This window comes from Trachemys scripta, chromosome 1, assembly GCF_013100865.1.
Source record: "Trachemys scripta elegans isolate TJP31775 chromosome 1, CAS_Tse_1.0, whole genome shotgun sequence".
In the NCBI taxonomy this organism is placed as follows: domain Eukaryota; kingdom Metazoa; phylum Chordata; order Testudines; family Emydidae; genus Trachemys; species Trachemys scripta.
The window spans coordinates 86,102,758-86,127,559 of NC_048298.1; the positions used below are offsets into that span (position 1 = coordinate 86,102,758).

Sequence of the window (24,802 nt, forward strand, 5' to 3'; positions counted from 1 at the left end):
GTTTAATGTTGACAGCTATTACGTCTTTTCACGTCCCTCAGCCTGTAAAGCCAGGCTCCCTTAGTACCATGAGTCTAACTGCATAGGCCTCAGAGGGAGAGGAAAATTACAACAAATACATTTGAGAAAGCTCTAAACATTATTTACAACCACATAATGCTCCTGTGATACCAAATGGCTGTTACCTGAAAACCTAGCAGAACTTTAAGCAAGTCTCGTGTAATGCGCACTAGAAAACTGGAATTGTCTCCTTTCCAGTGGCATAAATGAAAGTTCCCATTTCTAGCCCTGAAGGGTCATGCATGACAAACAAAATTTATCACATGGTTCTGAAATGTATCATATGCTGCTGCAAATTATCATATCACATGGTGATCCCCAGAATGTGCATACCCATCAACTGTAAAACCTGAAAACAGTGTATGCAATATTAACGAACCAGCACTGCCACAAAAGCCTTTCAAAGCCCATTACAAATGACCTACTGTAACTGTTTCTGGCATTTCTAGAACAGCTGCTACACTAATTTACATTTTAAACCTTAAAGTTGCTCCTGACTCCACCCACTTCGAGAGATGACAAATAGAGGTGCAGTGAATTGCATGGAGTTCATCTCCTGTTTTGATGACCTCTGACATTTCCCACAGCAGTCTCCCATGATGTGACAAACTGATTTGTGCATGTGTGCAGTGGAGAGATCAAATACATTAGGGCAGTAAGTGACAGAAATTGGATTGGGGATTAACGTAGACATGAGGTGTATTTTTGTCTGAAAGAATTATAAAAAGAATACACCCAAGTGCTACAATTTCTCCTGTTTAATTTGTATGCTGAGGAGTTCTGATAAATCTAACATGCTCTTTGGATATCCATAGTTCAAACAAACCTTTGTTTTAAGATAAATCCTTATACAATAAGAGCATAGCCCATTGGTTTCTGTAGTCTGGTATCCCACCCTCCATAAGTGACCAATTCTGGATGCTTCAAAGGGAGGTTGAGCATACTTTTCTCCTCCAGTCCCAGTAATGCTCTTCATTGGGCAATATAAAATATGGCAGGATAATTATCCATTTCCTCTCCTGATAATCAATTTTCATTTTTAAATGAGTCTTGACAGACCTTCATTTTGATCCTACCTAATGTTGCTATAAATGCTATTGTTGTTATATAAACAACTGCTTACTCGCTCTATATATATATATTAAACTAATACCCTGAAGCAGTGAGTTCCTTTGGTTATTTATGAGTGTAAAGACATTTCATTTAATCTATTTAAAATGATATGCTACCTTTTAACACAGTTAGGAAGAGATAATTTATTGTCTCACTTCCACCCTTCCTACCAGACTAGAAAGACAGACAGACCAAGGATGTGTATACATGGATAGAAGCTGCCACTTCTCTCATTGGAAATTCAGAGTTCCTGCCTGCACTCAAGAGATCTGGGATACTAAGCACAATGTGGACTTCCCAGCTTGCCCATAACATCACCATGGGTCCACACACAAGAGTGTCCCCAACAGCAGGCTGGCGTTTGCATCACTGTTTGGGTTATGCTTGCTGTGAGCAAGGGTAACCAACATGCTACTCACTATTGTCTCTAACTGCAGTGCCAGTGAAGATGGCAGTCACTGACATAACAACTTCAATGGTACAAACATCCCTCCCATGACCATCCTTTGGTGCACTGGTCACTGTGTATGTGGCCTGGCTGGTGAAGTTTCTGTTCTAACTCAGTGTCAAGACTTCCAGATGGAGAGTAAAGAAGAAACTTCTCCCTGTAGGCAGGTTATTCCATACCTGTCTACTCAAGGATTCTTGAACTTCCCCTGAAGCAGCTGGCGCTGGAACTGGACGGACAGATGGACTGATCTGGTATGGCAGTTTGTGTGACTCCAATTCCCTTTATCCATACAAAGAGTGCTGTACATACCATAGATCTCTCTGCACACCACTTCCCACCAGTGCCCACTTCTTTGCTGTCGCAGTGTGTTTTAGGCAAGTTGGCTCAGAGTTGTGTCTCAGAGAAGCCATCATACAAGCATCCTGCCAGCTGCCCGATGAGAAAATGAAAACCCCAAGCTGAGATGAGCATCACTCACTCTAGTAAATGGAACTGGGAGAACAAGAAAGGGGTGATGGGGCAGCGTCTCTGCCAACAGCCTCTCTGGGTCTGGGAAGAAAATGTACCTTTCACCTCCGCTTTCCGGGACTATTATTCCAGCTTAGTACTAATGTGGATACGAGAACGAATGGATATAAACTGGCCATGGGGAGGTTCAGGCTTGAAATTAGAGGAAGGTTTCTGACCGTCAGAGGGGTGAAATATTGGAACGGCCTTCCGAGGGAAACGGTGGGGGCGACGGACCTGTCTGGTTTTAAGATTAAGTTAGATAAATTTATGGAGGGAATGGTTTAATGGTATAACATAGTAGTCAAGGAAAACCAAGAAATGGTAGGTAAATTGTATAATGGCTGACGGGGTCAGGCTGGAGACTCTTGCCTATATGCTCGGGGTCTTACTGATCGCCATATTTGGGGTCGGGAAGGAATTTTCCTCCAGGGCAGATTGGCTGAGCCTCTGGAGGTTTTTCGCCTTCCTCCGCAGCATAGGGCAGGGATCTCTAGCAGGAGGGTTTCTGCCGATTGAAGTCACCTAAAACAGGATTGGGGACTTCAACAGCAGAATCCAGGGAAGGGGTAGGGACGGTTTTATGGCCTGCAGCATGCAGGGGGTCAGACCAGATGATCATAATGGTCCCTTCTGACCTTAAAGTCTATGAGTCTATGAGTCTATGATGTCACCAAAACAGCCAGGTGAGCTAGGGCCCATTTAGCCTTATGCTGTAGCTGGGGGATAAAGCCCTGTCTCCACTGAAATCAATGGCAAAATTCCCATGGACTTCAATGAAGCTGAGACTGCACTCGGCACATGTGAGCAGTTCTCTCTCCTGCCAGCTACATCCCAGTTTAAGCTGGGTGCTTTGTGCTAAAACTAGACAGGGGTCACAGAAAAGGCAGCAGTGCCAGACAGAGGGAGTAGTCTGAAAAACAGCCAGTATTTCTTTTCACCAGCTCAGACTTCAAAAAGCATCTGCTTCCTTTTTATGAGAACACTCCAGCGTCCTCGTCATTAGAGATGGAAAAGCCTTATCTTGTCTGTCACTGCTCCGCTCGGCAAATGCAGGCTTATTCCCTAAAGCAGAGGAGCTCAAACTCTTTCCTAGTGGGGCCACATTTTTAACAGGAGAGCTTGTTATGGATGCCATCTCCTTGCCATTCACCATCACCCAGACCCCTCTCCTTCCCAGTCACAACTATCTAACAGCCCCAAGGCGCCTCAGCCATGGGAAAGCAGTCCTATATTTTTGGATGTCTCTAGTGTGATGAGTGTATTATCCTTTGAAAACAGTTCCTCACACTGTCTCCTCATTTCAGCTCTCCTTCCAGCCTGCTCTCACCTGGACACAAGGAGGCAAGCCATCCCCATCAGGCTCCACTGCTTCAGGGACTGCTGTTGGGGATCTCGGCTCCATAGTGTATTTCCAAAGGGATCACTCAGTCCCATTCTGCAGGAATGATCAATATCCCCTTTCCCTGCTCCCTTCAGCAAGTCCCCCTTTTCCTGAAGGTGGTAGAGAGGTGTGGTGCTCAGTGACTCACTCAGACATCACCACGCCCTATGCAGGGACATTTATTTGTTTGTTTGAGTGCATTGTATCTTTGACCACATTCGTAACTATAGATTTAAAAAAAAAAACTGGTAACCAGAAGTCCGTTTTTGTAAACAGATGCTGTTTGGATGCCTTCTATTACTCATCTGGATTCATGTCATTCCTTTTTCCAGGCTGTGGTCTCTGTACTGTGCTCTGAGTCAGACAGAACTCCACAAGAGATTTCTTTGAGTTGCTGGTTTCCTCCCAGTGACTCTTGACTTGCTGCCAAGGAAGCAGGGCGTAGCTTATTAATTTTTTTTTCTTTAAAGCTAGACTGATTAATAGAAACTCCTTTAAAACGCAGGGAAAAGACACCACCCCATTGCACATCCTGACACAGCAGCAGAGGAAACTTATAACTCCAGCAGGCAGGGCACTCCCTCCACTGCAGCTCTGTACATCAAGAAGACAGGACTAAGGCAAAGCAAGCTCCTTCTTCTAAAGGTGCCAGAACCAGCCCCACTACAGGGTAAGACCTCTTCACAAAATCCTCTGCAACTGCTTTCTCCATTCAGTATCTCCCATTCCTTTGATCTAATAGCTGTCTTTCCCTTTTCCCTCATTTCCATGGTTCTCTATATCTCCGAGTGCGACTCACTAATGGCAAACACTTATGCCTTTATATTTTGCTTTGAAATCCAGCCACACATAGGGCTGAGACACCAATAGAAGGCACTACAGAGTCTGACTGCAATTGCATGCTGCTTGCTAAGGTAACTCTATTCTTGCCTTGAGGTTGTGAGAGAGACACAGCAGAACCGTCTGTGCAGTGTGGAGTAAGGGAGATGCTTGACACATTTTTTTGTTGCAATGACACATTTGCAAGCTTTGGAGTTCGGCGCAGGTCTCTCTGAAATCAGTCCTGATTCAGATTTACACCAGCTCAACTCAGATCAGAATCTGGCCTTTTTTTTTTCCAGATGTCCCTCATGCTTTTGCGTGTGTGTCAAAGCTCTCCCATTTTATTAGTGGTTTGCAAGTCACCGATTTAACAAAATAATTAAAACTTAAGTCTTTGACGGCAAAAGGGTTGGCACAACTCAAATCAGAGCTGGGAGGGTCCTTCTCAGAATCCTAGCTAGTGAGACTGAAGCGGACCAGAAGTTCTAACCAAAGACATATGAACAATATGATTGCATGTTACGCCTTCTTGGCAGCCAAATCCCAGGGGTTGGGAGTGATGAGAATAAGAGTAAGGCAGACGAGAGAAGCGTTGAAAGCAATAGGAGAGTTGCATGGAAAAAGTGGAGGGGATAAATGAGTGGAGTGGTGGGAGCCTATTGGTGGGAAGTAGAGCATTGCAGAAATTGGCAAATTTCTCACTCAACCCTCCTCCCACACTAAACGCCTTTCCCCAGCAATTCTCTCATTTCCCCTAAATATATTTCAAATCAGCACTGCTCCCATTTAATTCTCAGTCTGTCTGCAGATAGTAGGAGTTTAGCCTGTTGCTGTGCACTTTTGCAGCTGTTGCCTTCCACCCAAGAGGCAGCTGCATTTCAGTGGTGGGTGAAGTGACCAAGACAGAGAGAGGCTATAGAGCTCTTACCGATCCTTCTGGGTGAAAGGCACTTTTGGTAGTGAAAGCAGTTATTTGGTGTTGTTAATACTAAAAATACATTTGAGAAGGTCTGGAGGAAGAAAATAATGACTGAGTGGCCTTTTGCTGGAAGGCACTGGTGAGACTGGCTCTGTTCAGGCGTGCCCTATTTCAACATCTCTGTAATGAGGAGAGAGTTCCTTTTTCTGAATACACACAGCGAAGGGCACGGGACGTGATGTGCCTGAGGAGATGGGGCCAAGTTCATCCCTGGGATAGCTCCACTGGCCCACTAGGCGTCCCCCACAGCAATCCGAGATGTTTGCCAAAAAAGATTTCAAATCTGCCAGACTTACCCTCCTCCTTCCACCCAAACTCTTTGCACAAATGCCTGGGAGGTGGGGGCCGGTAAGTACTGAGACTCAAAGAGGTTTTTCCTGTGCTTAAACACAGATTATTTCCCTATAACATGACAATGCAGAGCAGCCCCGCTCGAAGACATACAATTACATGCTGCTGGAGTGATGGCTCCAAAATAGTGTAGTAATGCCACTGCATTCTGTAGTGTCTTGAGGTCATTATTATTACTTCTACTACTGTAATGCCTAGAAACCTTAACCAACATTGGGGTCCCTGTGTGCTAGGTACTAGACACACCCAGTGCCTACCCCAAAGAGCTTGCAGTCTAAACAGACCAAGAGAGGCAGGAAAACAAAAGGGCTATTACTTGCGCCTGGTCACAGGCAGAGCTAGGCCTAGAACCTAGGTCTTCTAAGTGCCAGCCTGGCTGTGCACCCTTTGAACAACAGTGCTTCTGAGAGGAGACCATTTCAAGTGAGGGAGGAACAAACCCTGTTTGTTTTACTCATGCAGGCGATCCTGATGGAGTCACCTCAGCCTAGATTGTCCTGCAGGTATTTTGTGCAGTTTCTATATGACAGCGGCACATCAGGTGTGTCTGACTCGGGAGCAGTCTGTACCTTTTGGTCATCCAATTTCAAAACTGATAAGGAGGGGGATTGAGTCCCTCCCATGGAAAAACCTGAGGGAAGTGGGCCAGGGATTGTGGGCCCCACAAAGAATCCTCTGATTCTGGAGGAGTGGGGCACAGTGCCACAGGGGACGCTGACACCACCTCTCTCCCTCTTTGGGTAGAGAGAGCTGTGCACGCAAGGTCCTCTCTGCTTGTAGAGGGCCCGCAGGGTGCATCTTTGGGGCCTTCAACTTGTTCCATTCTTAAGCGATACAAGGGCGTGACAATAAAGTACTGTAGCCGTCTGATGGCTTGCAATGGAGCATGGGCTCTGTCTAGAGAGCTTGAAAACAGACCCAATGCCAGGAAATGAAATGTTGCGGATTGGCTGCTTTGGTTTTTCAAGAGAGGCCCCAAGGCAGGGATCTTGGGGGTATGCCTGGACAGCAGCTGGGAGGATGCTTCCCAGCACAGGTAGACGGATGAGCTCTGCTCAAGCTAGTGTGGTAAAAATAGCAGTGTGGCCACAACGGTAGCTTGGGATAGCCAGGCGGGGGTCCGGCAGGATTGTACTCAGTGGGTTAGCCCGAGCTGCCACCTGTGCCGCTATGGCAACGTGGTTATTTTTAGCATGCTGGCTCGAGCACAGCTAGTGCGTGTCTGCCTACTCATGCTGAGAAGCCGCCTCCAGCTGCCATGTAGACATTCACTTGGCTAAACTGACCCAGTATAGGGGAATTCAGACCTAAAAGTGTCCTTAACTTTGTCCATAAGCCTGCTGCATGACTCCCAGGCAGCACGGCATGGCAGACAGCCAGAACCTTCCTCAATATGTGTTCCTGAATTTCCCCATATTGAAGGGAGATGATCTCTGCACTAACACTGCCTCCCCTCCCTCTGCCAGAGGATTTCATGGTGCATGTCAGCTTGCGGCCACATGTCAGACGTCCCTTGTACAATGGCAGATTTCCAGTACTCCCCTAAATTCCCTCTGCCTGTTGGGCAGAAGCTGTCATCACACCGAGCACTGTACCTGGTGTGCAATGCACTGAGGAACCAGAATGGGCATCCAAGTGGGTGTTTGCACTAAAATACCCGTGGTGGACCTCCTCCCGCAAGATTGGGCAGCACTAACACTTTCTCAACAGTAGACACGTTCGCTTTTATGTTAGTGTCCCCTTCCATCTGAACAGTAGCAGAAGAAAGGGCAGGTCAGTGCTCAGAGAATTTCATTCCTACTTTCCCTCTTGCTTCTGTTCTCCGGCAAAAAGGAGGGATGAAGAGCTGAGATACTTTGTCTTCTCCTGCCCAAGTGGGGGGTTCACTTCCCATCCCAACATTTGAAGATGGAGTCCTAATTTTTCAAAGCTCTTTCCTGCAAGCCAAGTGCTCATAGAGACAAACAAGAGGGTGCTGAATGGGTTTGGGGGCTTCTTCTTCCAACATATCACCACCCTGCCTGCTCATGTGAAGTTCCCTGCGGGGCACAGAGCGTTCCAGGACACCTCTTTTCTCACAGTGCTTGCTGCTCCGAGACTACCTTCTGAAGGAGCAGCTGGATGGGACTGCAGTTGCTGGCAGGATTTCTATAAATCTTAGAGGGTTTTTTGAAAAGTGCCTCATAGAGTCATGATGTTTAAGGCCAGAAGGGAGCACTGGATTTAACATGACCCCACTGTATATCACCTGCTCACTAAACCTAACAAACAAAATTAGACCAAAATATTACAGCCCACAAGAGACTAGACTATTATATGCCACAGGCAGGGAATAGGAGGGACCCAGGTGCATCAATCCCCAAGGCCCCTGAAATGATTAAGTGAGATCTACTCAGATAGTCCTGCCAAGTGACCCACACCCACATGCCGCAGAGGAAGGCGAAAAATGCCACAGGTACCTGCCAATCTGACTTGGCGAAAAATCCCTTCCCAGCCCTACATGCGGCAATCAGTTATACCCTGAGCATGTGAGCAACCAACCAAGTGCCTGAGAGAAAGAATGCTTGGTGCCACCTCAGAGCCCTGGACCACCCTGTCCAATGTCCCATCTCCAGCCTGGGCCATCCCTGATGCTTGAGAGGAAGGAGGCAAAAAAAAAAAAAAAAAAAAAAACCCAAATCCCAAATCCTCCCAGAATACACTGAGGGCGGGGGGTAGGAAAATCCCTTCCTGACCACTGCTGGAGACCGGCTGAAACCCTGGAGCATGAGCTTTAGAAACATAAGACACAAACTCAGCGGCTATAGCAGCCAACATGCAAAATGCTAACCTCCATGATGCACTTGAAAAATCCTCCCCAAAGCTGCAGCCTCATCCACCAGCCCCTCTTGAACAGGTTGCAGCATCACAGTGGAGCAGAGGGCATTCTGGGAGCAGCTTTCCCATTAATGCCAAGTGTGGCCTGCTCTCTTTTGTTTCATTTTCATGGTAGAGAAGGCCTTAAGGCCAGGCGTAGAGGATTCAATCTCCTCCACTTCCCACCCATCCCACTCCAACCCAATCCCACCTTGAAGGAGGGATCCTGCTTGTCAAGCTGAAATTTGGGGTATAGGATTTACCCACCAAATAGGAAACACAGTGTCTGCAGCAGGGGAGGTAAGAGTCCTGCAGTGAGAGTCTAATAACTCAGTCGAAGGGCGTGAACCATGACATTCCTGGGCTACACGCAAAATCAATGGGCCATGCTTGCTGAAACACGTTGCTTCATTTTGCCGCCAAATCAATTGGGAGGTTTCCATTTGCCAGCTGTCCACCCCTTGTTTTCCTTTCAAGCCACGGTTATAGCTCCTGGGAGGCCATCCTGGTGATTATTTTGCTGCTGTGTGGACACATCTTCTGCTTAGAGGGTGCACAAGGCAAGTGCCTTTCCTTCCCCACATTGCTCGTTCAGGCCAAAGTCTGCTTGGGCATTATAAACTTTGGAGTCCAACGTCCAAGCACTTGTCATTGCTGAGTAACGTCTGAGCTGTGTCCCTCTTAAGGGCTAGACTACGCCTTGTGGAAGGGCGAGCCAGCAATCAGGACAAGGGGACTGAAGCACAGAACACTCACGGGTGAGGGATAAAACAACGCAAGCAGAGCAAGGGTTTGCTAAGGTGTGGCCGCCCTCTTTGGAAATCACACGCATTGCTGAAGTAAGCCATTTTACTGCTAGGATTTTGCACCAAACACCCAGGAGCAGAGCATTTGCCATCCCTCATCAGATGTCAGGAATTCTTTCCTGACCCTTGTGGAAATCAGTTTACACCCTGTGACAGGAGATCTAATTACCCTGGTGATAAAGAACGTGCATGTTATTATTGTTTGTAACTCCCAGCACTCTTACAGTCAAATAGGATTTATGACCTCTTGCAGCAGTGAAGAGCTAATATACTCTGCCTAAAGAAGTAATGCACTTTAATTTGTTCTAAACTAGATAGCCATTCATTTCACCATGTCCCCCTTAATCTCATATTATGGGATGACATAAAAAAAAAAGAGAGCTAAAGAATATATTCACAAATATATTCCCTACTACGTCAGCTCTTTCTTTCTTTCTTTCTTTCTTTCTTTCTTTCTTTCTTTCTTTCTTTCTTTCTTTCTTTCTTTCTTTCTTTCTTTCTTTCTTTCTTTCTTTCTTTCTTTCTTTCTTTCTTTCTTTCTTTCTTTCTTTCTTTCTTTCTTTCTTTCTTTCTTTCTTTCTTTCTTTCTTTCTTTCTTTCTTTCTTTCTTTCTTTCTTTCTTTCTTTCTTTCAAGAGGAACAACAACTGGAGGGAAAGGCACAGCAGCAGTGTGCCTAGTTAACCATCCCCCTTCAGTTAAAGGCTACATGGAGCCAGAATAGTGTTCAGGCAGATTTCAAAAGTTTCAGGCTTTTGATAGCAGCGTACTGTATTATAACTTTAAAGGACAGTTTATTGGGATCATGATAGAGTCATAGACTTTAAGGTCAGAAGGGACCAATATGATCGTCTAGTCTGACCTCCTGCACGACGCAGGCTGCAGAATCTCACCCACCCACTCCCGCAACAAACCCCTAACCTATGCCTGAGCCATTGAAGTCCTCAAATCATGGTTTAAAGACTTCAAGGTGCAGAGAATCCTCCAGCAAGTGACCCGTGCCCCACGCTACTGAGGAAGGCGAAAAAACCACAGGGCCTCTGCCAGTCTGCCCTGGAGGAAAATTCCTTCCCGACCCCAAATATGGCGATCAGCTGAACCCTGAGCATGTGGGCAAGACTCACCAGCTAGATACCCAGGAAAGAATTCTCTGTAGTAACTCAGATCCCATCCCATCTAACATCCCATCACAGGCCATTGATCGTAAACCATTTTCTATAATATGTGCACTAACACACACACGCACGCGCGCGCGCACACACACACACACACAGCCAAACTCAGCTACACTCAAACTGATAAATATGTGCACACAAAAATAAAACAAACACAGGTAAGCTCACAGACATACCCACAGAGAAAATATACACACATGCAAATACAAGCAGACTCACAGAGACACATGCACAGAAATAAACATGCATACACACACACACACAGAGAAATCACACACGCATACCCACAGCCTCCAGCCCATCGACCAGACACGTCTATGCATGCTCTTTTCTCTCCCTGTTCCTTTTCATTATTTCACTGTGCGTTCCAGGCCCTCCCAAACATTTTACACATTTAATTAACCAGTTTTAGGAATAGAAATCCTGAGACTCTTAACGTGGCAAGGTGCGTATGCTCCCTCCCTCAGTTCCCGAGCTGCCTCAAAGTACCAGCATGGAGCATCTTATTATTACTAATCACTAAGCCACTGAAATATTTCTGTGGCTCCCATTAACTCTAGTTTCCCCTTATCCCCTCCCTGCTCTCTCTGCTTCCCTTTTTAGGCACTCAGCCCCTCCCTTTCTCCCTACAGTATTTTCCTCCAGCGGTGGCTGTTGGCAGCTTGTTAGACCTCAGGCAGCTCTCTCTTCCCCTCCCTCCTACCAAGACAGCTTCGGTGTTTCTGTTGAGGTTGTCACATGAGTTGGCGCTCCAGGGCTTTTCTTCCTGAGAAAATGCCAATTTCTCAGCGCTTGCCTTTAGTACTGCGAGATTCACCCACTCTCAAATGAATCATAGACATCACAGAGGAAAAACCCTGTCAGATCATCTTTTCCAATCCTCCTAGTGCAGGACTGTTCCCTAGAGTCGTTCTCTGGGGCTTTGTCCAGTCCAGTTATAAGTGACTCAAGCAATGAGTCTTCCACCACTTCCCTCGTGAGACTATTCCACAGCATAACAGACCTCACGCACTAATAGAAAATGTTTCCTGATCCCCAGCCAAAACATTCTGTTTGCTCAATTTCAGCCCATTATTCTCAGTTATAGCCCGTTGGGCCACCCTGTGCAATTCCTCTCTTTCCTTTATGTTTACACCCATTAGAAAACTTGGAGGTGTTGGTATATCCCCGCTAGTTATTGTAAAGCCAAGCTGTGCACCTAGTAAGGCCTTTTAATCACACCCCTTAAACCAAAGACTCCCAAAGCACATGTACACACGCACAGACTCCCAAGAGAGTAGATCTCTCCGCAGAGAGAGCTGCCAAATCACCCACATCTTTATAAAAGGCACCTGCTTTGCAAACTGCGTCAGACAGGTGAATCAAGAGCAGACTCTCAAGGCTTTGTACCATGCTACCTGCACATAATGACACATAAACCCTGTGTCAACAGGGCCTCTGGCCTCACTCGGGTCTGAAACAAGAAGCAGACCATAGGGAAACATGGACCATCAATTATGTTTCGCCTTTGTAATCTGTAGGGCCACCAACTCTCTGGTATTGGTTCTGTGGGAAAAATAATAATGCCACAATGGCAGGATGATCTTTGCATCTTTGTATCATGACAATTGAGTCCATCCATTGTGAGACAGCAGGCTCGCATCACAGGGTCTGACAAAACTGCGATGGCCCCGGGGTGCTCAGATATTGTATCTACCAGAGGCAAGCCTGTGGGATAGTTCTACGAATTTGTGATAGGTGATGCATTATGGTGATACCATAAGTAGCATTGCCTTGGTGATTTGCTGGTGCCAGAGCAATAAGTTTGTACCAGCTGTAGGGTGGCACATCCAGTATTTTTCTCTTCTGCTGTATACTCTTCGTCTTCATTACCAAATGATTCTGGCCCTGATTAGGGCCATCGGCTCTGTTATCTGTCCTGCTGGTCTGCACTAATTCTAAGGTGGCAACTAGCACTGGCTGAAAATTTTCCATCCAAACTATTTTGCCAGAAAGTTGGGTTTGAACTAAATTATTTTTTCCCCTGAAAAGTGTATGCGCTCTGCAGATGACTTTTGGGGTTTTTTGGTAAAGAAATCGGATATGGTGGTCTTCCTGCCGTCAACTGCAGTGTAGCAGTTGTGCTATGAACCAACCACTGTGTCCTCCCCAGAAGAAGCTGCATTGCAGCAGTTGGTGAAGGGGTCCCCGTATGGGCAGTGTTTGTAAAAGCAATTTAGGATCCTTCATGATGACAAGTGCTATAGGAATGTAAGCTGTTGTTATTCATTTTTAGCACTTCTGTGTATTGATAGCATTCTCTCAGCCATGATCTCAGGGGGAGTGGGGGAAGAGGGGGGAGAATCTCAAGCTACCATCACCAGTACTAAGTCTCTCTTCCATCTCAAGCCATCCAAGGTGAATACCAGGCATATGAGCTCATGTCCTCTCCTCCCCTCAAGTCTGGCATCTTTCAGTAACTGTTCTACCCACTCACCTTGGCCCAGGGACTGATTTCCCATCATAACTGTCTGCAGGGGGCTGCCGCAGGGCTTACTGAGCATTCCACGGGGTCCTCGTTCCTGGACATGACACCTCCCTGGCTTGTGAGATGCAGCCCGGGAAAGGAAGGCTACACCGAGCAATTGCAGGGTTAAGTAATTGCAGGTTTGAATTCTTTGGGGTGAGCCAATGGAAAAACTGGCAACTCCAGGATGGTTGGGACTGAATCATAGTCCAATAAAAACCTGATAAACTCCAATTCCAGCTGCAACTAGATTGAGGAAAGGAGGAGAAAGGATAGGCACCCGGCATGTGCTGCTGTTCTAGCAATGTGACCCCACCCAGCTGATGAGAACACATGCCTCACTCCTGCAGAACAACAAGGCACTTTCTATTGTGCCTTAATGAGAAGAAAAGCAGATGTAGCCCAGTCAGAAATGGAAAAGACCTATTATTTTGCTCTCCCCTAATCCCTGAGCATACATGGGATTATTATCTACTGTGTATTCAATGGGCAAAAGGGACAATGAACGGAGCGGGTGGTCATGCTTTTACTCAGAAAGACTCAAAGCTAGGAATCGACATCCCCTGAGGAGCTCACGTCAGGTAGCATGTATAGTGAGAATGGCCACGGGAATTAGTAATGCCAAAAGTGACCTAAGTAGGACCAATCGTGAGCAGCAAGCTAGATGTGAGTAGAACAGATCAGAAAAAGAAAATTCACAGCAAACAAAAAAACAAAAATTCCAAAATCAATTTATGTTTGGTTGTTTTATTAGTGGTGGTTTTTTGGGGATTGGTTTGGTTTGGTTGGTTGTTTTTTTTTTTTTTAATTTTTGGGTGGAACATTTTTATAACAGAAAGGTACATTTCAGTTATTTTCTATTTTTGTAAATAAAGAAACATTTAAAAATGAATGTTCTGGTCAGCATGGTCAGGTGAGGATTTTTAAAAATAATTTCTATTTTTTTTAAATGTCCTTTAACAATTATACATTTAAAAAAACATTTCCCCCCCGAAATACTTTAATTTATTAAAATGGCATTTTCCAATGCAAAATATTTTCAGATTGAAAAAAATGTGAGGACCTCTAGTTATGAACTTCCTATGTGATATGGTGGTAAAGAAAGACCAATGTGGTTTGGGTGACCGTACACAGAGACCTCATCTCAGGGAGCAGGGAAGCTATGATTTCTCACAGCCTATCCGCACTGTTGAGTCCATGTTCTCTTTAATCAATGTAGTTTCAGAATCAAAGCACAGGGCATTCATATGACAGATTATTAAAGGTGCTGGAGGAATCCACTTAGAGCCTGGTTTACAGAAGTGCTGAGCAGCACAGCATCAGTGAGAGGTGTGAGTGCTCCCCACCTCTGAAAATCCTGAAGTCTAAGGAGTTTTCTAGGGTAATCCGAGGGATAAAAGCAAGCCATGGCAAAGAGAGACAGAATATCAGGACCAATTTTCTACTAGTCAGATCTGTTAGGCCGTGGAAGAACTTCCCAAGAGAAGCGGTGGAAGCCCCATTGGTTGAGTCCTTGCAAACTGGACAGGACAAAGCACAGATATTTACAGTGAAGAACAATCCTGCATGGCACAGAGGTCACTTCTTTCTCCAATTTCTGTAATTCCGGGAATTCCTGTGGGTTATTAGCTAATGCCGGTTTTGGACAAATGGTAAGCAAGTGGGAAAGCTTGGCAGCCCCATGAGGTGTGGGAAAATAGTATTTGGACTGTGATGATACAACCTAGTAATCTTTAAAAGCAGCTCTGACACACACAAGGCTTCAATTAGGTGAAAGGGAAGGAGTGGGGAAGGTGGAGTAAATGAGTAACATATGCCATTTGGGTGACTCTACAAAGCCTTTCTGTATGACAGACGTTATTACAAATGGTAACTGCAGTATTATATTGCATTGTCACTGCTCCTCATCCAGAAAGCTACAGCTGGATTCCTTGCGTGACTCATCTGGCCCAGAATAACTGCAAATATAAAGCAGGTGTTTAACACTGCTCTCACCTAGCAACGAGAGGGAGGGCAGGAAATTAACTTAGCCCCTTTATTTACCCCCACACACACACACATTTTCAGGAGCAGTCTTCTCTTGGCCAGAGAAGATAAGACTAAAGGACCCAACAAGTCTTTGCTGTCTCTAATTTCTGTGACTCTAAGTACAAAATACTGATAAGAGTCCTGTCAGTAGGTGAGATTTGAAATCCTAATGCTTTCCACTTGCCACTTTTGTGCAGGGGGAGTGAATCTGTTCTCAATATCAGGCCTCTGCTCCTTAGAGTTCATCATTACAGAAAAGAAAACAGTAGCCTTGGTTAAATAACACCATCAGACCCCGCCAATGCTAGTCCCTAAAATCTTGCTTCTTTTGAAATCAAATATTCATCAGTGACAAGAAACACCACAAGAAGTCCTGCTGCACGTAGGGGAATAATGCAAAGGAATCAGATACATTACATGTGTAGGGTGTCTTAATGCAGTAATATATTAAGCAGATTTCCTTGAATTTAAAAGGAAATCAAGAGTAGCTCTCACTACAGACTTGGGATTTTTTTATGGAAACTGCAACAATTTCCATTTTAGGAATAAAGGATCTGAGCAAAGCATTGATTCCAGTTCTTCTTCTTAGCGTATGTGTAACGTGCCTCAGATAGCACGTGACCAGGATTCATCATTGAATTTGGTCCGCTGGTTGGATTATTAGCTTCCCCGGCCTGGGCCGGGTACTCACGCCCCGCAATGACTCCAGTTATCCCATCTTCCACCATACTAGATCCGACCATAGAGCCACTAAGTACAGTAGTCTATTTTCTCCCCCTCTAGAACAGCCCAGTGGTTCATCTATGCTGGTATTCTCTCTTAACAAAACGGATCAGACCACCAGCCTGCATAGTCCTGTAGTCCACTCCAACAGCGCCCAATACCTGATGTGTCAGAGAAAGACAAATCTCCACCCCAACCGACTCATGATACACCAGACCAACTGGATAACACTGTATTGTCGGGTGGGGGGATGAGGAAAAGGAAATCCTTCCTGACGTCCATGGCCCCAGTGGGCAAGTAGCTCAATTTCCTGGCATGTGGGACTCGAGTATATCACTTTACCCTGCACAGCACCTAACCTTATTAATGGTCAGACATATAGTCGGCCTATTTTTAAAATCTACCCACAGTATCTTCAAAACCCTGCTATGCATTTCCTGGAAGACTGGCTACAGTGGCTACAGCTCCTCTCTAACTACTCTGAGTGATTTGCTGGGGAGTTGGGGGAGAGGGGGGGTTACTAGTATTTTAAGATATTTTTTCAGCGCTAAGCCAATGTTTCTGGAGTGGGTTTAGAACAAACCTGGTTACTTTCTTGCATGTAAATACTGGTTTATTGTAACAGCACCCACCTTTATTTTCTTCTCTGATACTTTTTTCCCTCAGAATCATCTGCATTTGAGACCTTCCCCCCACCACACACACACAGACTAAGAAGCCAAGATGTTGGTGCTATTGGCTGGTATTTTTGTGGTCCACATTGCCACCGTGGTCATGCTGTTTGTATCCACCATTGCCAACGTAAGTAATTCTGCTTCTGAACAAGTCGGTGTTGTTGTAGCCACGTCAGTCTCTGTGTAAGCTCGAAAGCTTGTTTCTCTCACTAACGGAAACTGAGGCTATTACCTCACCCACTTTGTCTCTCTGAACAAGACAGGCAGCAGATGTTGAATGCTCAACCCTTCCATGGTTATAACCCCACATCCCATTGAAAGGTTCCGCTGTAGGGTTGCCAGTCTATAGAGTTAGGGAGTAGGGCACCCTCTTTCAGTAAATAATAATGTGCAAAGGAGCTGTTCAGAAAACATAAGGAGCCTGATTCACTGCTCTGTTACTCCAATTTTATGAGCGGTAACTCCCTTGAAATAAATGGATCTCTGAAAAAAATCAAGCCACTTTAATTTAAATGCCACCCTGAGAACAGAAAAGTTCCTAATCCTGAACTCAAACAGACAGAGGCAGCCTCAAGGTGATGTTTCCACTCCCATAACTTTATAGTAGGAACCACCCGTACACGCCCCATTCAAGAACTAGTTGAGCAAGTGAGATTAATGGAGGATAGTTTTGAGCTGAAATTTATCAGCCCATCTGCCAGACAGTCTCTTGTATAATTATACGGTGGATGCTTGTCTGTTTCTGGAACTAAAAAGTGTTCTCATGAGCTGTTTGGGCAAAACTAACAGTTATTGGTAGGTTCATTATCATCTATATGATAAAATACTACACACAACACATATAAGGACTGGTCCCTGTCCAAACCAAAAGCACTTTGTAGTAGCTGAAATATGCAGCAGATCTATCAACATACTATAAAATTGCAACACCCAATAAGCTCCCACCCCACATGGAGAAAATGGACTAGTCCAGTTCATTGCTCATTCCATGACACAAGATGGCATCTCATTTAAAAGAAAAAACAAAGAGCGTTTGGATAATATGTTATCTGATTGGCTGAACCAGTTTTAGATTCTTCCGGACTCATTAGTGCCACCCACGTTCAAGGAATAGTATAGTATAGTAAGTTGGTCAAATTCTGCCCTCAGATACCTTCATGCAATGTCACTGAAGTCAGCGGGGTTGTGTGAATATCACAGAGGGCATGTTTTCTCACATGCACACAGATCATTGATCTCTTGTGACATTAAAATCATAGGTCAAAATTAAGAGATTATTGCAAACCTAGGAGAAAAGATTTGTTATATAACACATGCAATTCATCTTCTACCAGGCTAGGAGGAGTTGGCTGCGGAAGGTTCATACACTGAAAATTCCCCAGATTCCACAGAGCATGTGATCCAAGAGCACATACATACAACACAAAAAGGCCAAGTGTTGCTGGGGACTCATGACTGTAAATTGTTGGGCCAATGGCCAAATAACTCACAGCAGTGTGAATACCAAAAGATTTGCAGGGGAGAGTTTCTTGAGCTGGAAAGAGCTGATAAAAATCCCACTTGGTGTCAAGATGCTGCTAAGTATTTATTCCCAACATGCTCTTGCTCACCAAGTCAAAAAGGAAAACCAAGAATTCTTATCAGAATGAAGATAAAAGGCTTGTTAAGGAACAAATGCTGTCACATCAGTGTAGACCAGTGGTGAATTATGTCCCATATCCTGCCATACCAGCGGAAACCAATTCTTCATCTAGCCAAGCAACCTACTGGGAAAGCCTAGTGCTCCATCTTGTCGGGTATACTGTCTCCAATAATTGTTCCTTCATTGTTCAAAAGAAAGCACAAACTCCATATTGGAACTCAAGTGCGCAATCTTGTGCCACACGCGGAAATTTCTTCCTGATACCGCCAGCTAAAGAGCTTAGACCCTGAAGGAAGCATATGCCCCCCTCCCTTAGGAATTGTATCCTATCCAGTTCCACTGCAGATTGTTATTTATATAGCGTTAGCACCTAGAAGCCTCAGCTAGGTTGGGGCCTTGCTGCGCTAGGCACTGTACAGACATATAGTAAAATGACAGTCCCTGCCTCAAAGAACTTATAAAGATGGATGCTATTTTAGACAAATGGTCTTGCTTGTATACTCCACTACAGAATGACCCCCTCCTCCCCAGTCCTCTTTGCAGCAGAAGGGAGGCAAAGGGGCAGGCCACCATTTTTATAGCAGCCAGTCCAGCTCCATTTTAAACTTCATAGCCAAATACACACGAAGAACTCTCCTGTCTTTCAGAGACTTCACCTGCACAGGCAGCAACGCGCTCATTTATGTGTAACACAGAGCTATTCCTGTGCCTTAGTTTATGCTGCCCCCTCGTGGCAGCCTCTGTCTGAAAATTATTCAACAGCCTCCAAATCATATTTAAGCGGCTGCCTTGAAACCCCACAACAAGAGGGAGGAAACAGAGCTAAAATGCTCAAGAAACCCCAGTGACCTCTCAGTTTATCCTGCACTCTGGTGGTCTAGAGAAGTCTGACACAGCAGACGTAGACGGGAATAGACCGCCCCGCCTACTAGATTTTTGACACAAAGAACTACAGCCAAAAAAGGGGCTAGAATCTCTAATGAGAGGATATTGCACACATTTAAAAATTGTGCAAACATGTATTCAGAGTCTAGAGCCCCCCAAAGGAGGCCACCATAACAATGACAAACTCAAAGCTTCAGCTTTACTGTGACATTCCTGCCACATCAAGGCTTCCAGCCAATTGCCACCTTCAGTCGAGGCGTGTCCACCCATTCTGATTCACGTAGGACACCTCCATTGTGTGCACGCCCCATTTGCAGGACACTGAAACTGCTCCCAAATGCCGTCAAAGCCAACACAGCAGCAGCATATCTAAACACCCACAGTGCAGATGACCAACTAGAAAAGGCTGTGCACAAAAGGGGTAAAAAGAGTCCTTGTTTGTCCTCTGCCGACAATCTTTTTGTACCCCCAAAGCATATGTGTTTTACTCTTATCTTAGCTGCCTTAGCTAAAAATACTGACCAATGTCTATGCAATTATCTAGTCCTTTTCAAATTCATCCAATATTCACCCAGTGATCTCGTGTGACTGCGAGTTCCACCGGTTAAGTATTTCAATTTTCTATTTGTTCTAAGTGTACTGCCCTTTAATGTAATTGAGTGGCCCCTTATTGTCACATTACAGGGCAGGACAAAAAGGAACCTAAGAGCAATTTTCACTATATTTTTGTAATTGAGTTCCTCCCCCCCGCCCCCCCTCACCGACTCTTCTTCTATCTAGACTAAACATCTCAAGTCTTTCAAATCTCTTATCCCAGACAACTTTAGCTCTTCATGAGTTCCATGCACACCAGGAAGGTTTTGTCTCTACACAAGCTTCCAGCAGTCATTGTCCCTCTTAGGGCCAGATCAGGTGATAGGCTGGAGTAATCATTGTCAGAATGGTCAAGAGCAACAGCATTGACACGACTGTTTTGTTCCATTTCAGGTCTGGATGGCAGGTACCTCTGCCCAGGGAACAAACTCAACAGGACTCTGGCTAAACTGCGATGCTGGGAAATGTCATCAGATTGCATTCGCTGAAGGGGATATGCGTAAGAGACATTTTCTTTAGGTCTTGATACGACCTGTATAGTTTGAAGGCCTACAGTACATTGTGATACTGATAGTATCTTAACATACACTCTCTCTCTCCCCTCCCGCCTCTGTATTGCCAGCTTCCCTCAAGGCAGTGCAAGCCTTCATGATCCTGGCTATCATCTTCTCCTTCGTCTCATTGGTCATGTTCGTGGTGCAGCTCTTCACCATGGAGAAAGGGAAACGCTTCTATATCACTGGAGCCATCATGCTGATTTGCTGTAAGTCCAGTCTTTCTGCATCAGGTTGCTAAAAGGATTAAACATGTGTGTGTGTGCACGCATGTAACACATACACCCCTTTCCCTCCCCCTCCCCTACGTGGCAGCTGGTGGAACCACCAGTCAAGTAACCTTGGAGGCCATGCGAGCTGTGAGCTGCAGCCCGTGGGGAGAGGCCGGAGCAATAGCTGGGCCCTGCAGGGAGGAGGTGCTGCTTTCCAGAAGGGGAGACTGAGGGTAAGGGGGAGGCTGGCCCGGGGTTGGCCATGACTCAAGCTGTTTGAGGTCATCTGAACCTTTACATTTCGCCTCCCCACTATCAATATATACAGGGTTTTTTTTTGGGGGGGGGGGGATGACCACCCCCACACCTTCCCCAAAGTTGGCCCATGCTTATAGAGCTGGTTGAAAAGTGTCCATCAAAACTTTTTCAACAAAAAATGGCTGTTTCCTATAAGGAATTTTTTGTTGAATATTTTCATTTGAAGTTTTCCAGTTTTATGCTGAAAAACTGAAAATCAAAATGTTTTTAGTAAAAAAAAATTCAGTTTTCAAAAAACTGATTTTGGGGGGTGAGGGATGAGTGCAGGAACCAAAACATTTTTTGTTTTTCATTTAAAAAAAAAGCGAGAAAATTTCCATTAATATTTTTGAAAAAAAAAAAATCAAAATGATTAAATTTCTTTTGGAAATACTTACCATTTTCAATCTAGCTCTTACACACACACACACAATTAGTGCAACCATCCCCATTGCTGCACCAGTGGAATTCCATTGGAATGAATGGAAGATGCAAGTGTATACCTGCTGGAATGGTTTTGTCCATTGTCTGTAAACTGCTTTGGTATCCCTCCCTCTGGATTCAATGGGCCCTATCAAAATGTCTGAAGGTTTTATCATTGACTCCACCTGGGACGGGTTGTTCTCCACAGCATAAACCAAACATTCCCAGAGCATCTTGCTCCACCACACAGTGGCTCTGATGTAAAATTCAAAATGGCTGTTTCAGGAAAGCAGTCACTGCTTTGGTTATTCACAACGCATGGTCTGGAACACAACAGAGTCTTTCCAAGAAAGAACAGGGATCACCAATAATGTTTTCAAACTGTCGACACCATCAGGCAGTGAGAGGAGAAATCCTCTTGTCCTGCTCCACCCATCCCTAATTACTATTGCCTTTTTGAAAAGGAGGGCATCAGGCATTTACCTAAAGGTTAGATGTATCCAGAGGCAATTTAATTCTCCACATCAGATTACAGTTTGGTTTATTGCTCCAGGCAGTTATCCATACCAGCCCACACCTACCATGTGTGAATCATAAACAGAAGGTGATTTCACCCAAAGCCCATTAAAGTAATGGGAGATTCTGACTTCATCGGCTTTGGATCAGACTCTGACTATATGAAAGAGGGAGAGTACAAGTCAAATATAATAGCTTTTAATCCTCCGGAGCTCCCCACTGGTTACGAATAGATTCCCAATATAAGTGCTGCTCTTGGGGTCCAAGGGTTGATACAGATCACAGTCTTCCATTGGAAGTTCTTATTGGAGGGGAGGAATGGGGAAAGGAAATGTGTTTGGAGGAAGCAGGTTGTTTGACTTGTTATTGGTTTTACACCTGAGAGTGACTAGAACAGTCAGTAGATAAAGGATCACTGTCAAGATTGGCAAGCCCGAAAATGTCATCCACTTTCCCCCCCTCGATCTGTTTTCAGTGTGTGCATTATGTTTATGTGGTTTTGTAATTAAAAAAAATAAAAAATGAAATGCCTGTGCCAGTAGCCCCAGTACTCATGAAAAACCCTACAATAGCAAACCCCGTGTTAATGTAAGAGCACACAACAAACACGTGTGTGCAGCCCCACCTGCAAGTGATCTGCCCAAATGCACACTAGCGTGTACAGCTTCAGCACTCGTAAGGAAGTCGAGACTAACACACCAGAATCTAAATTTGTGTACCATTCCCGACAACTCTGGAATCTGAGTAGCTCCGGTATGCAACCTTGGCCTATCTCCTTCCAGTAACAAACCAGGATGTACTGACCTGGTGCTCACAAGAAACCCTGTGATAAAAAATTAGCATACAGTGCTCAATGCTCATGAGCAGCCCTACAACAGTAAATGGGCCATCAGCTTCATAGGGCACATGCCACAATATCACTGCAGCACCTGAGATATCCTGCAACGATTCAGGTTTTCAAATATCTTCCAATTCTTTCTTCCCTCCCTTCCTCCTACAGGGCTGTTCATTTTGATTGCAGTCTCCATCTACACAGCCCGATTCCCACACTACTTCACAGCGCCTAAAGACCACCATGGCTACTCCTTCATATTGGCCTGGATCTGCTTTTGCTTCAGCTTCATCATTGGCATTCTCTACCTTGTCCTTAGAAAGAAATAAAGGCTGGCAGGAGTAAAAGGGGCAGGGGGAGGGTTAGAAATTGGGGATGGGGAGGATGAGGAATCATTCAGCTGGAAGAACTGTTTGGCCAATAACACCAAAAAACACTCACCACAAATGAATCCACCAAAGAGAGAGAAACAGCTCCTCCAGTCCAGCCAGCACCTCCTTGATCCTTGGGCCCTGAAGTTACAAACGAACTGCCTTGTCCCCTGAATTCTGCTCTCCTTCCTCGCAAAGTCAGGCTGTGCCTTAAGGAACCACCAGACTCCACATCACCGACTCGGCGGCACCTCAAGGAAATGAGCACTGCATCTTACTCCCCCCCTCTCTCCTCCCTATTTCTCTTTAGCCTGCATTGTGGGTGTGGGAGTGAGAGGTAAGACTTTTTGCCCCAGAGAACAATGGGACAGGCCTTTTGTTACATTTTTAGAAGGATTAAAGACATTATATCTGGAAACAGCTCAAGTAGACTAAATTCAAGTTTTTAAAAATATCATAACAGCAAATTCATTGCCATCCTGTTTCCTACTTAAGAAAGAGACTAATTCCCATGAATAAATCGGGGAGAGAGGTGGAGGGAGAGAGGGAAGCATATAAGAATGGAGGGGAGGAGCCAGGGAAGGAAGGAGGCAGGCAATGATCCTAGTAACGGAGGATGCAGTTATAACTCAGTGGTACACACCCCAGAGAGTCATCTGGAGGTGTTTCTCCACTATAGTTGGCTGTGTATCTCTCAGGAAGTCCCTATGAAGCCATAAACAGGCAGATTTGTGATGCATGTGCTCTATAAGCCATGGGACTGAAGGGACTTTCCAATCTGACCGCTGAGGCAGCCGGCTTAGGCTCGTGGGAGCTCACTGTTGAAACACTGAATTAGGTTTTTATAACTACCTGTAGGTAACAGATATTTTCTGCTCATTGTAGCACAGGATGGGGCATTAATCACCAACCCCACAGTGACATTGTCAGTCACCTCAAACTAAAAAGACATTTGATGGCAGAAGAAATAAGGCCTAGTAGTTAGAGCAGAAAAATCTGAGAGTTAGGAATCCAGCATACTGTTCCCAACTCTGTCACTTAACCTATTTGTTACCTCCCAGGGGTGCTGAGAGGCTTTTTAATTAATGCCTATACAAGAAAAATCCCACACGAAAGGCTGTATGGAAAAAAATAGCGTTGTCGTGTCATAATTGCAGGAATAGAGTTACTGCCTGCATCAGGGTATGCAATCCAAACAGTTCTGTCCCTTTGAAAAGCTTAAATAGTAAGTGGAGATTGTTAGTGGCAAGAGGTCAGGACTCACTGTGGTTATGCCCACAAACTAAAGTTAGGTGGCAACAAAAAATTGATGGGTGCAGGGGTAGCATGAACAGTATTTTCTCTCACACTTTCTCTGTTACATTCTCTTTCCATATAGACTTTGTTAATTCGGTGGACATATTCTAGTACTGTACTTTGCTGTTTCTTTGACAGAGTGTTTATTTCTATACAGTCATTGTAAATATTTTGATACAAATGTTTCTAGCTTTAGGGATATAAAATACAATTTAATTCCATTTATTTTACACATTTTTGCCTTTTTAACAAAGAAGTATTTGAGACTGTGATGGAAGGTCTTGCTCTTCCTGCCAAACCAAAGCTCACTCTGCTATGATGCTGCACTATTACTACATGGTTGCTGGTGCAGATGAGAGGATTTCCCTTTGGGTGTGAGCCAGGCTATTGTGTCAGGTTCTCTGCAACTCAGGCAAATGCTGTTGCACTTGGCTATGCTTGGTTCCCATTTTCAAGCTTTCTTCATAACCATGAGAACTAGAAACTTAGTTGTACCAAAGTTGAGATTCTGATTCAGTCCCATGACTCCAGAATCTCAGGCCCAAGGCAGGAGCTCATAGTTCAGGGGTGGCCAACCTGAGCCTGAGAAGGAGCCAGAATTTACCAATGGACATTGCCAAAGAGCCACAGTAATACGTCAGCAGCTCCCCATCACCTCCCCCACCCCACTCCCAGTGCCTCCCGCCCACTGGCAGCCCCACCAATCAGCACCTCCCCTTCCCGCCCCTCCCGATCAGCTGTTTCAT

At 45.1% G+C, this 24,802-nt stretch overlaps 1 protein-coding gene across 1 annotated transcript; it reads left to right on the forward strand.

Moving 5' to 3' along the window:
- Positions 1–4,007: 4,007 nt before the first annotated feature.
- EMP1 (epithelial membrane protein 1) lies at positions 4,008–24,281 on the forward strand. Its single transcript, XM_034774603.1, has 5 exons — positions 4,008–4,185; positions 16,427–16,561; positions 19,949–20,054; positions 20,178–20,318; positions 22,558–24,281. Exons 2-5 carry the CDS (start codon positions 16,484–16,486, stop codon positions 22,716–22,718), a joined length of 486 nt encoding a protein of 161 aa, XP_034630494.1. The 5' UTR covers positions 4,008–4,185; positions 16,427–16,483; the 3' UTR covers positions 22,719–24,281.
- The last annotated feature ends 521 nt before the right edge of the window (positions 24,282–24,802 follow it).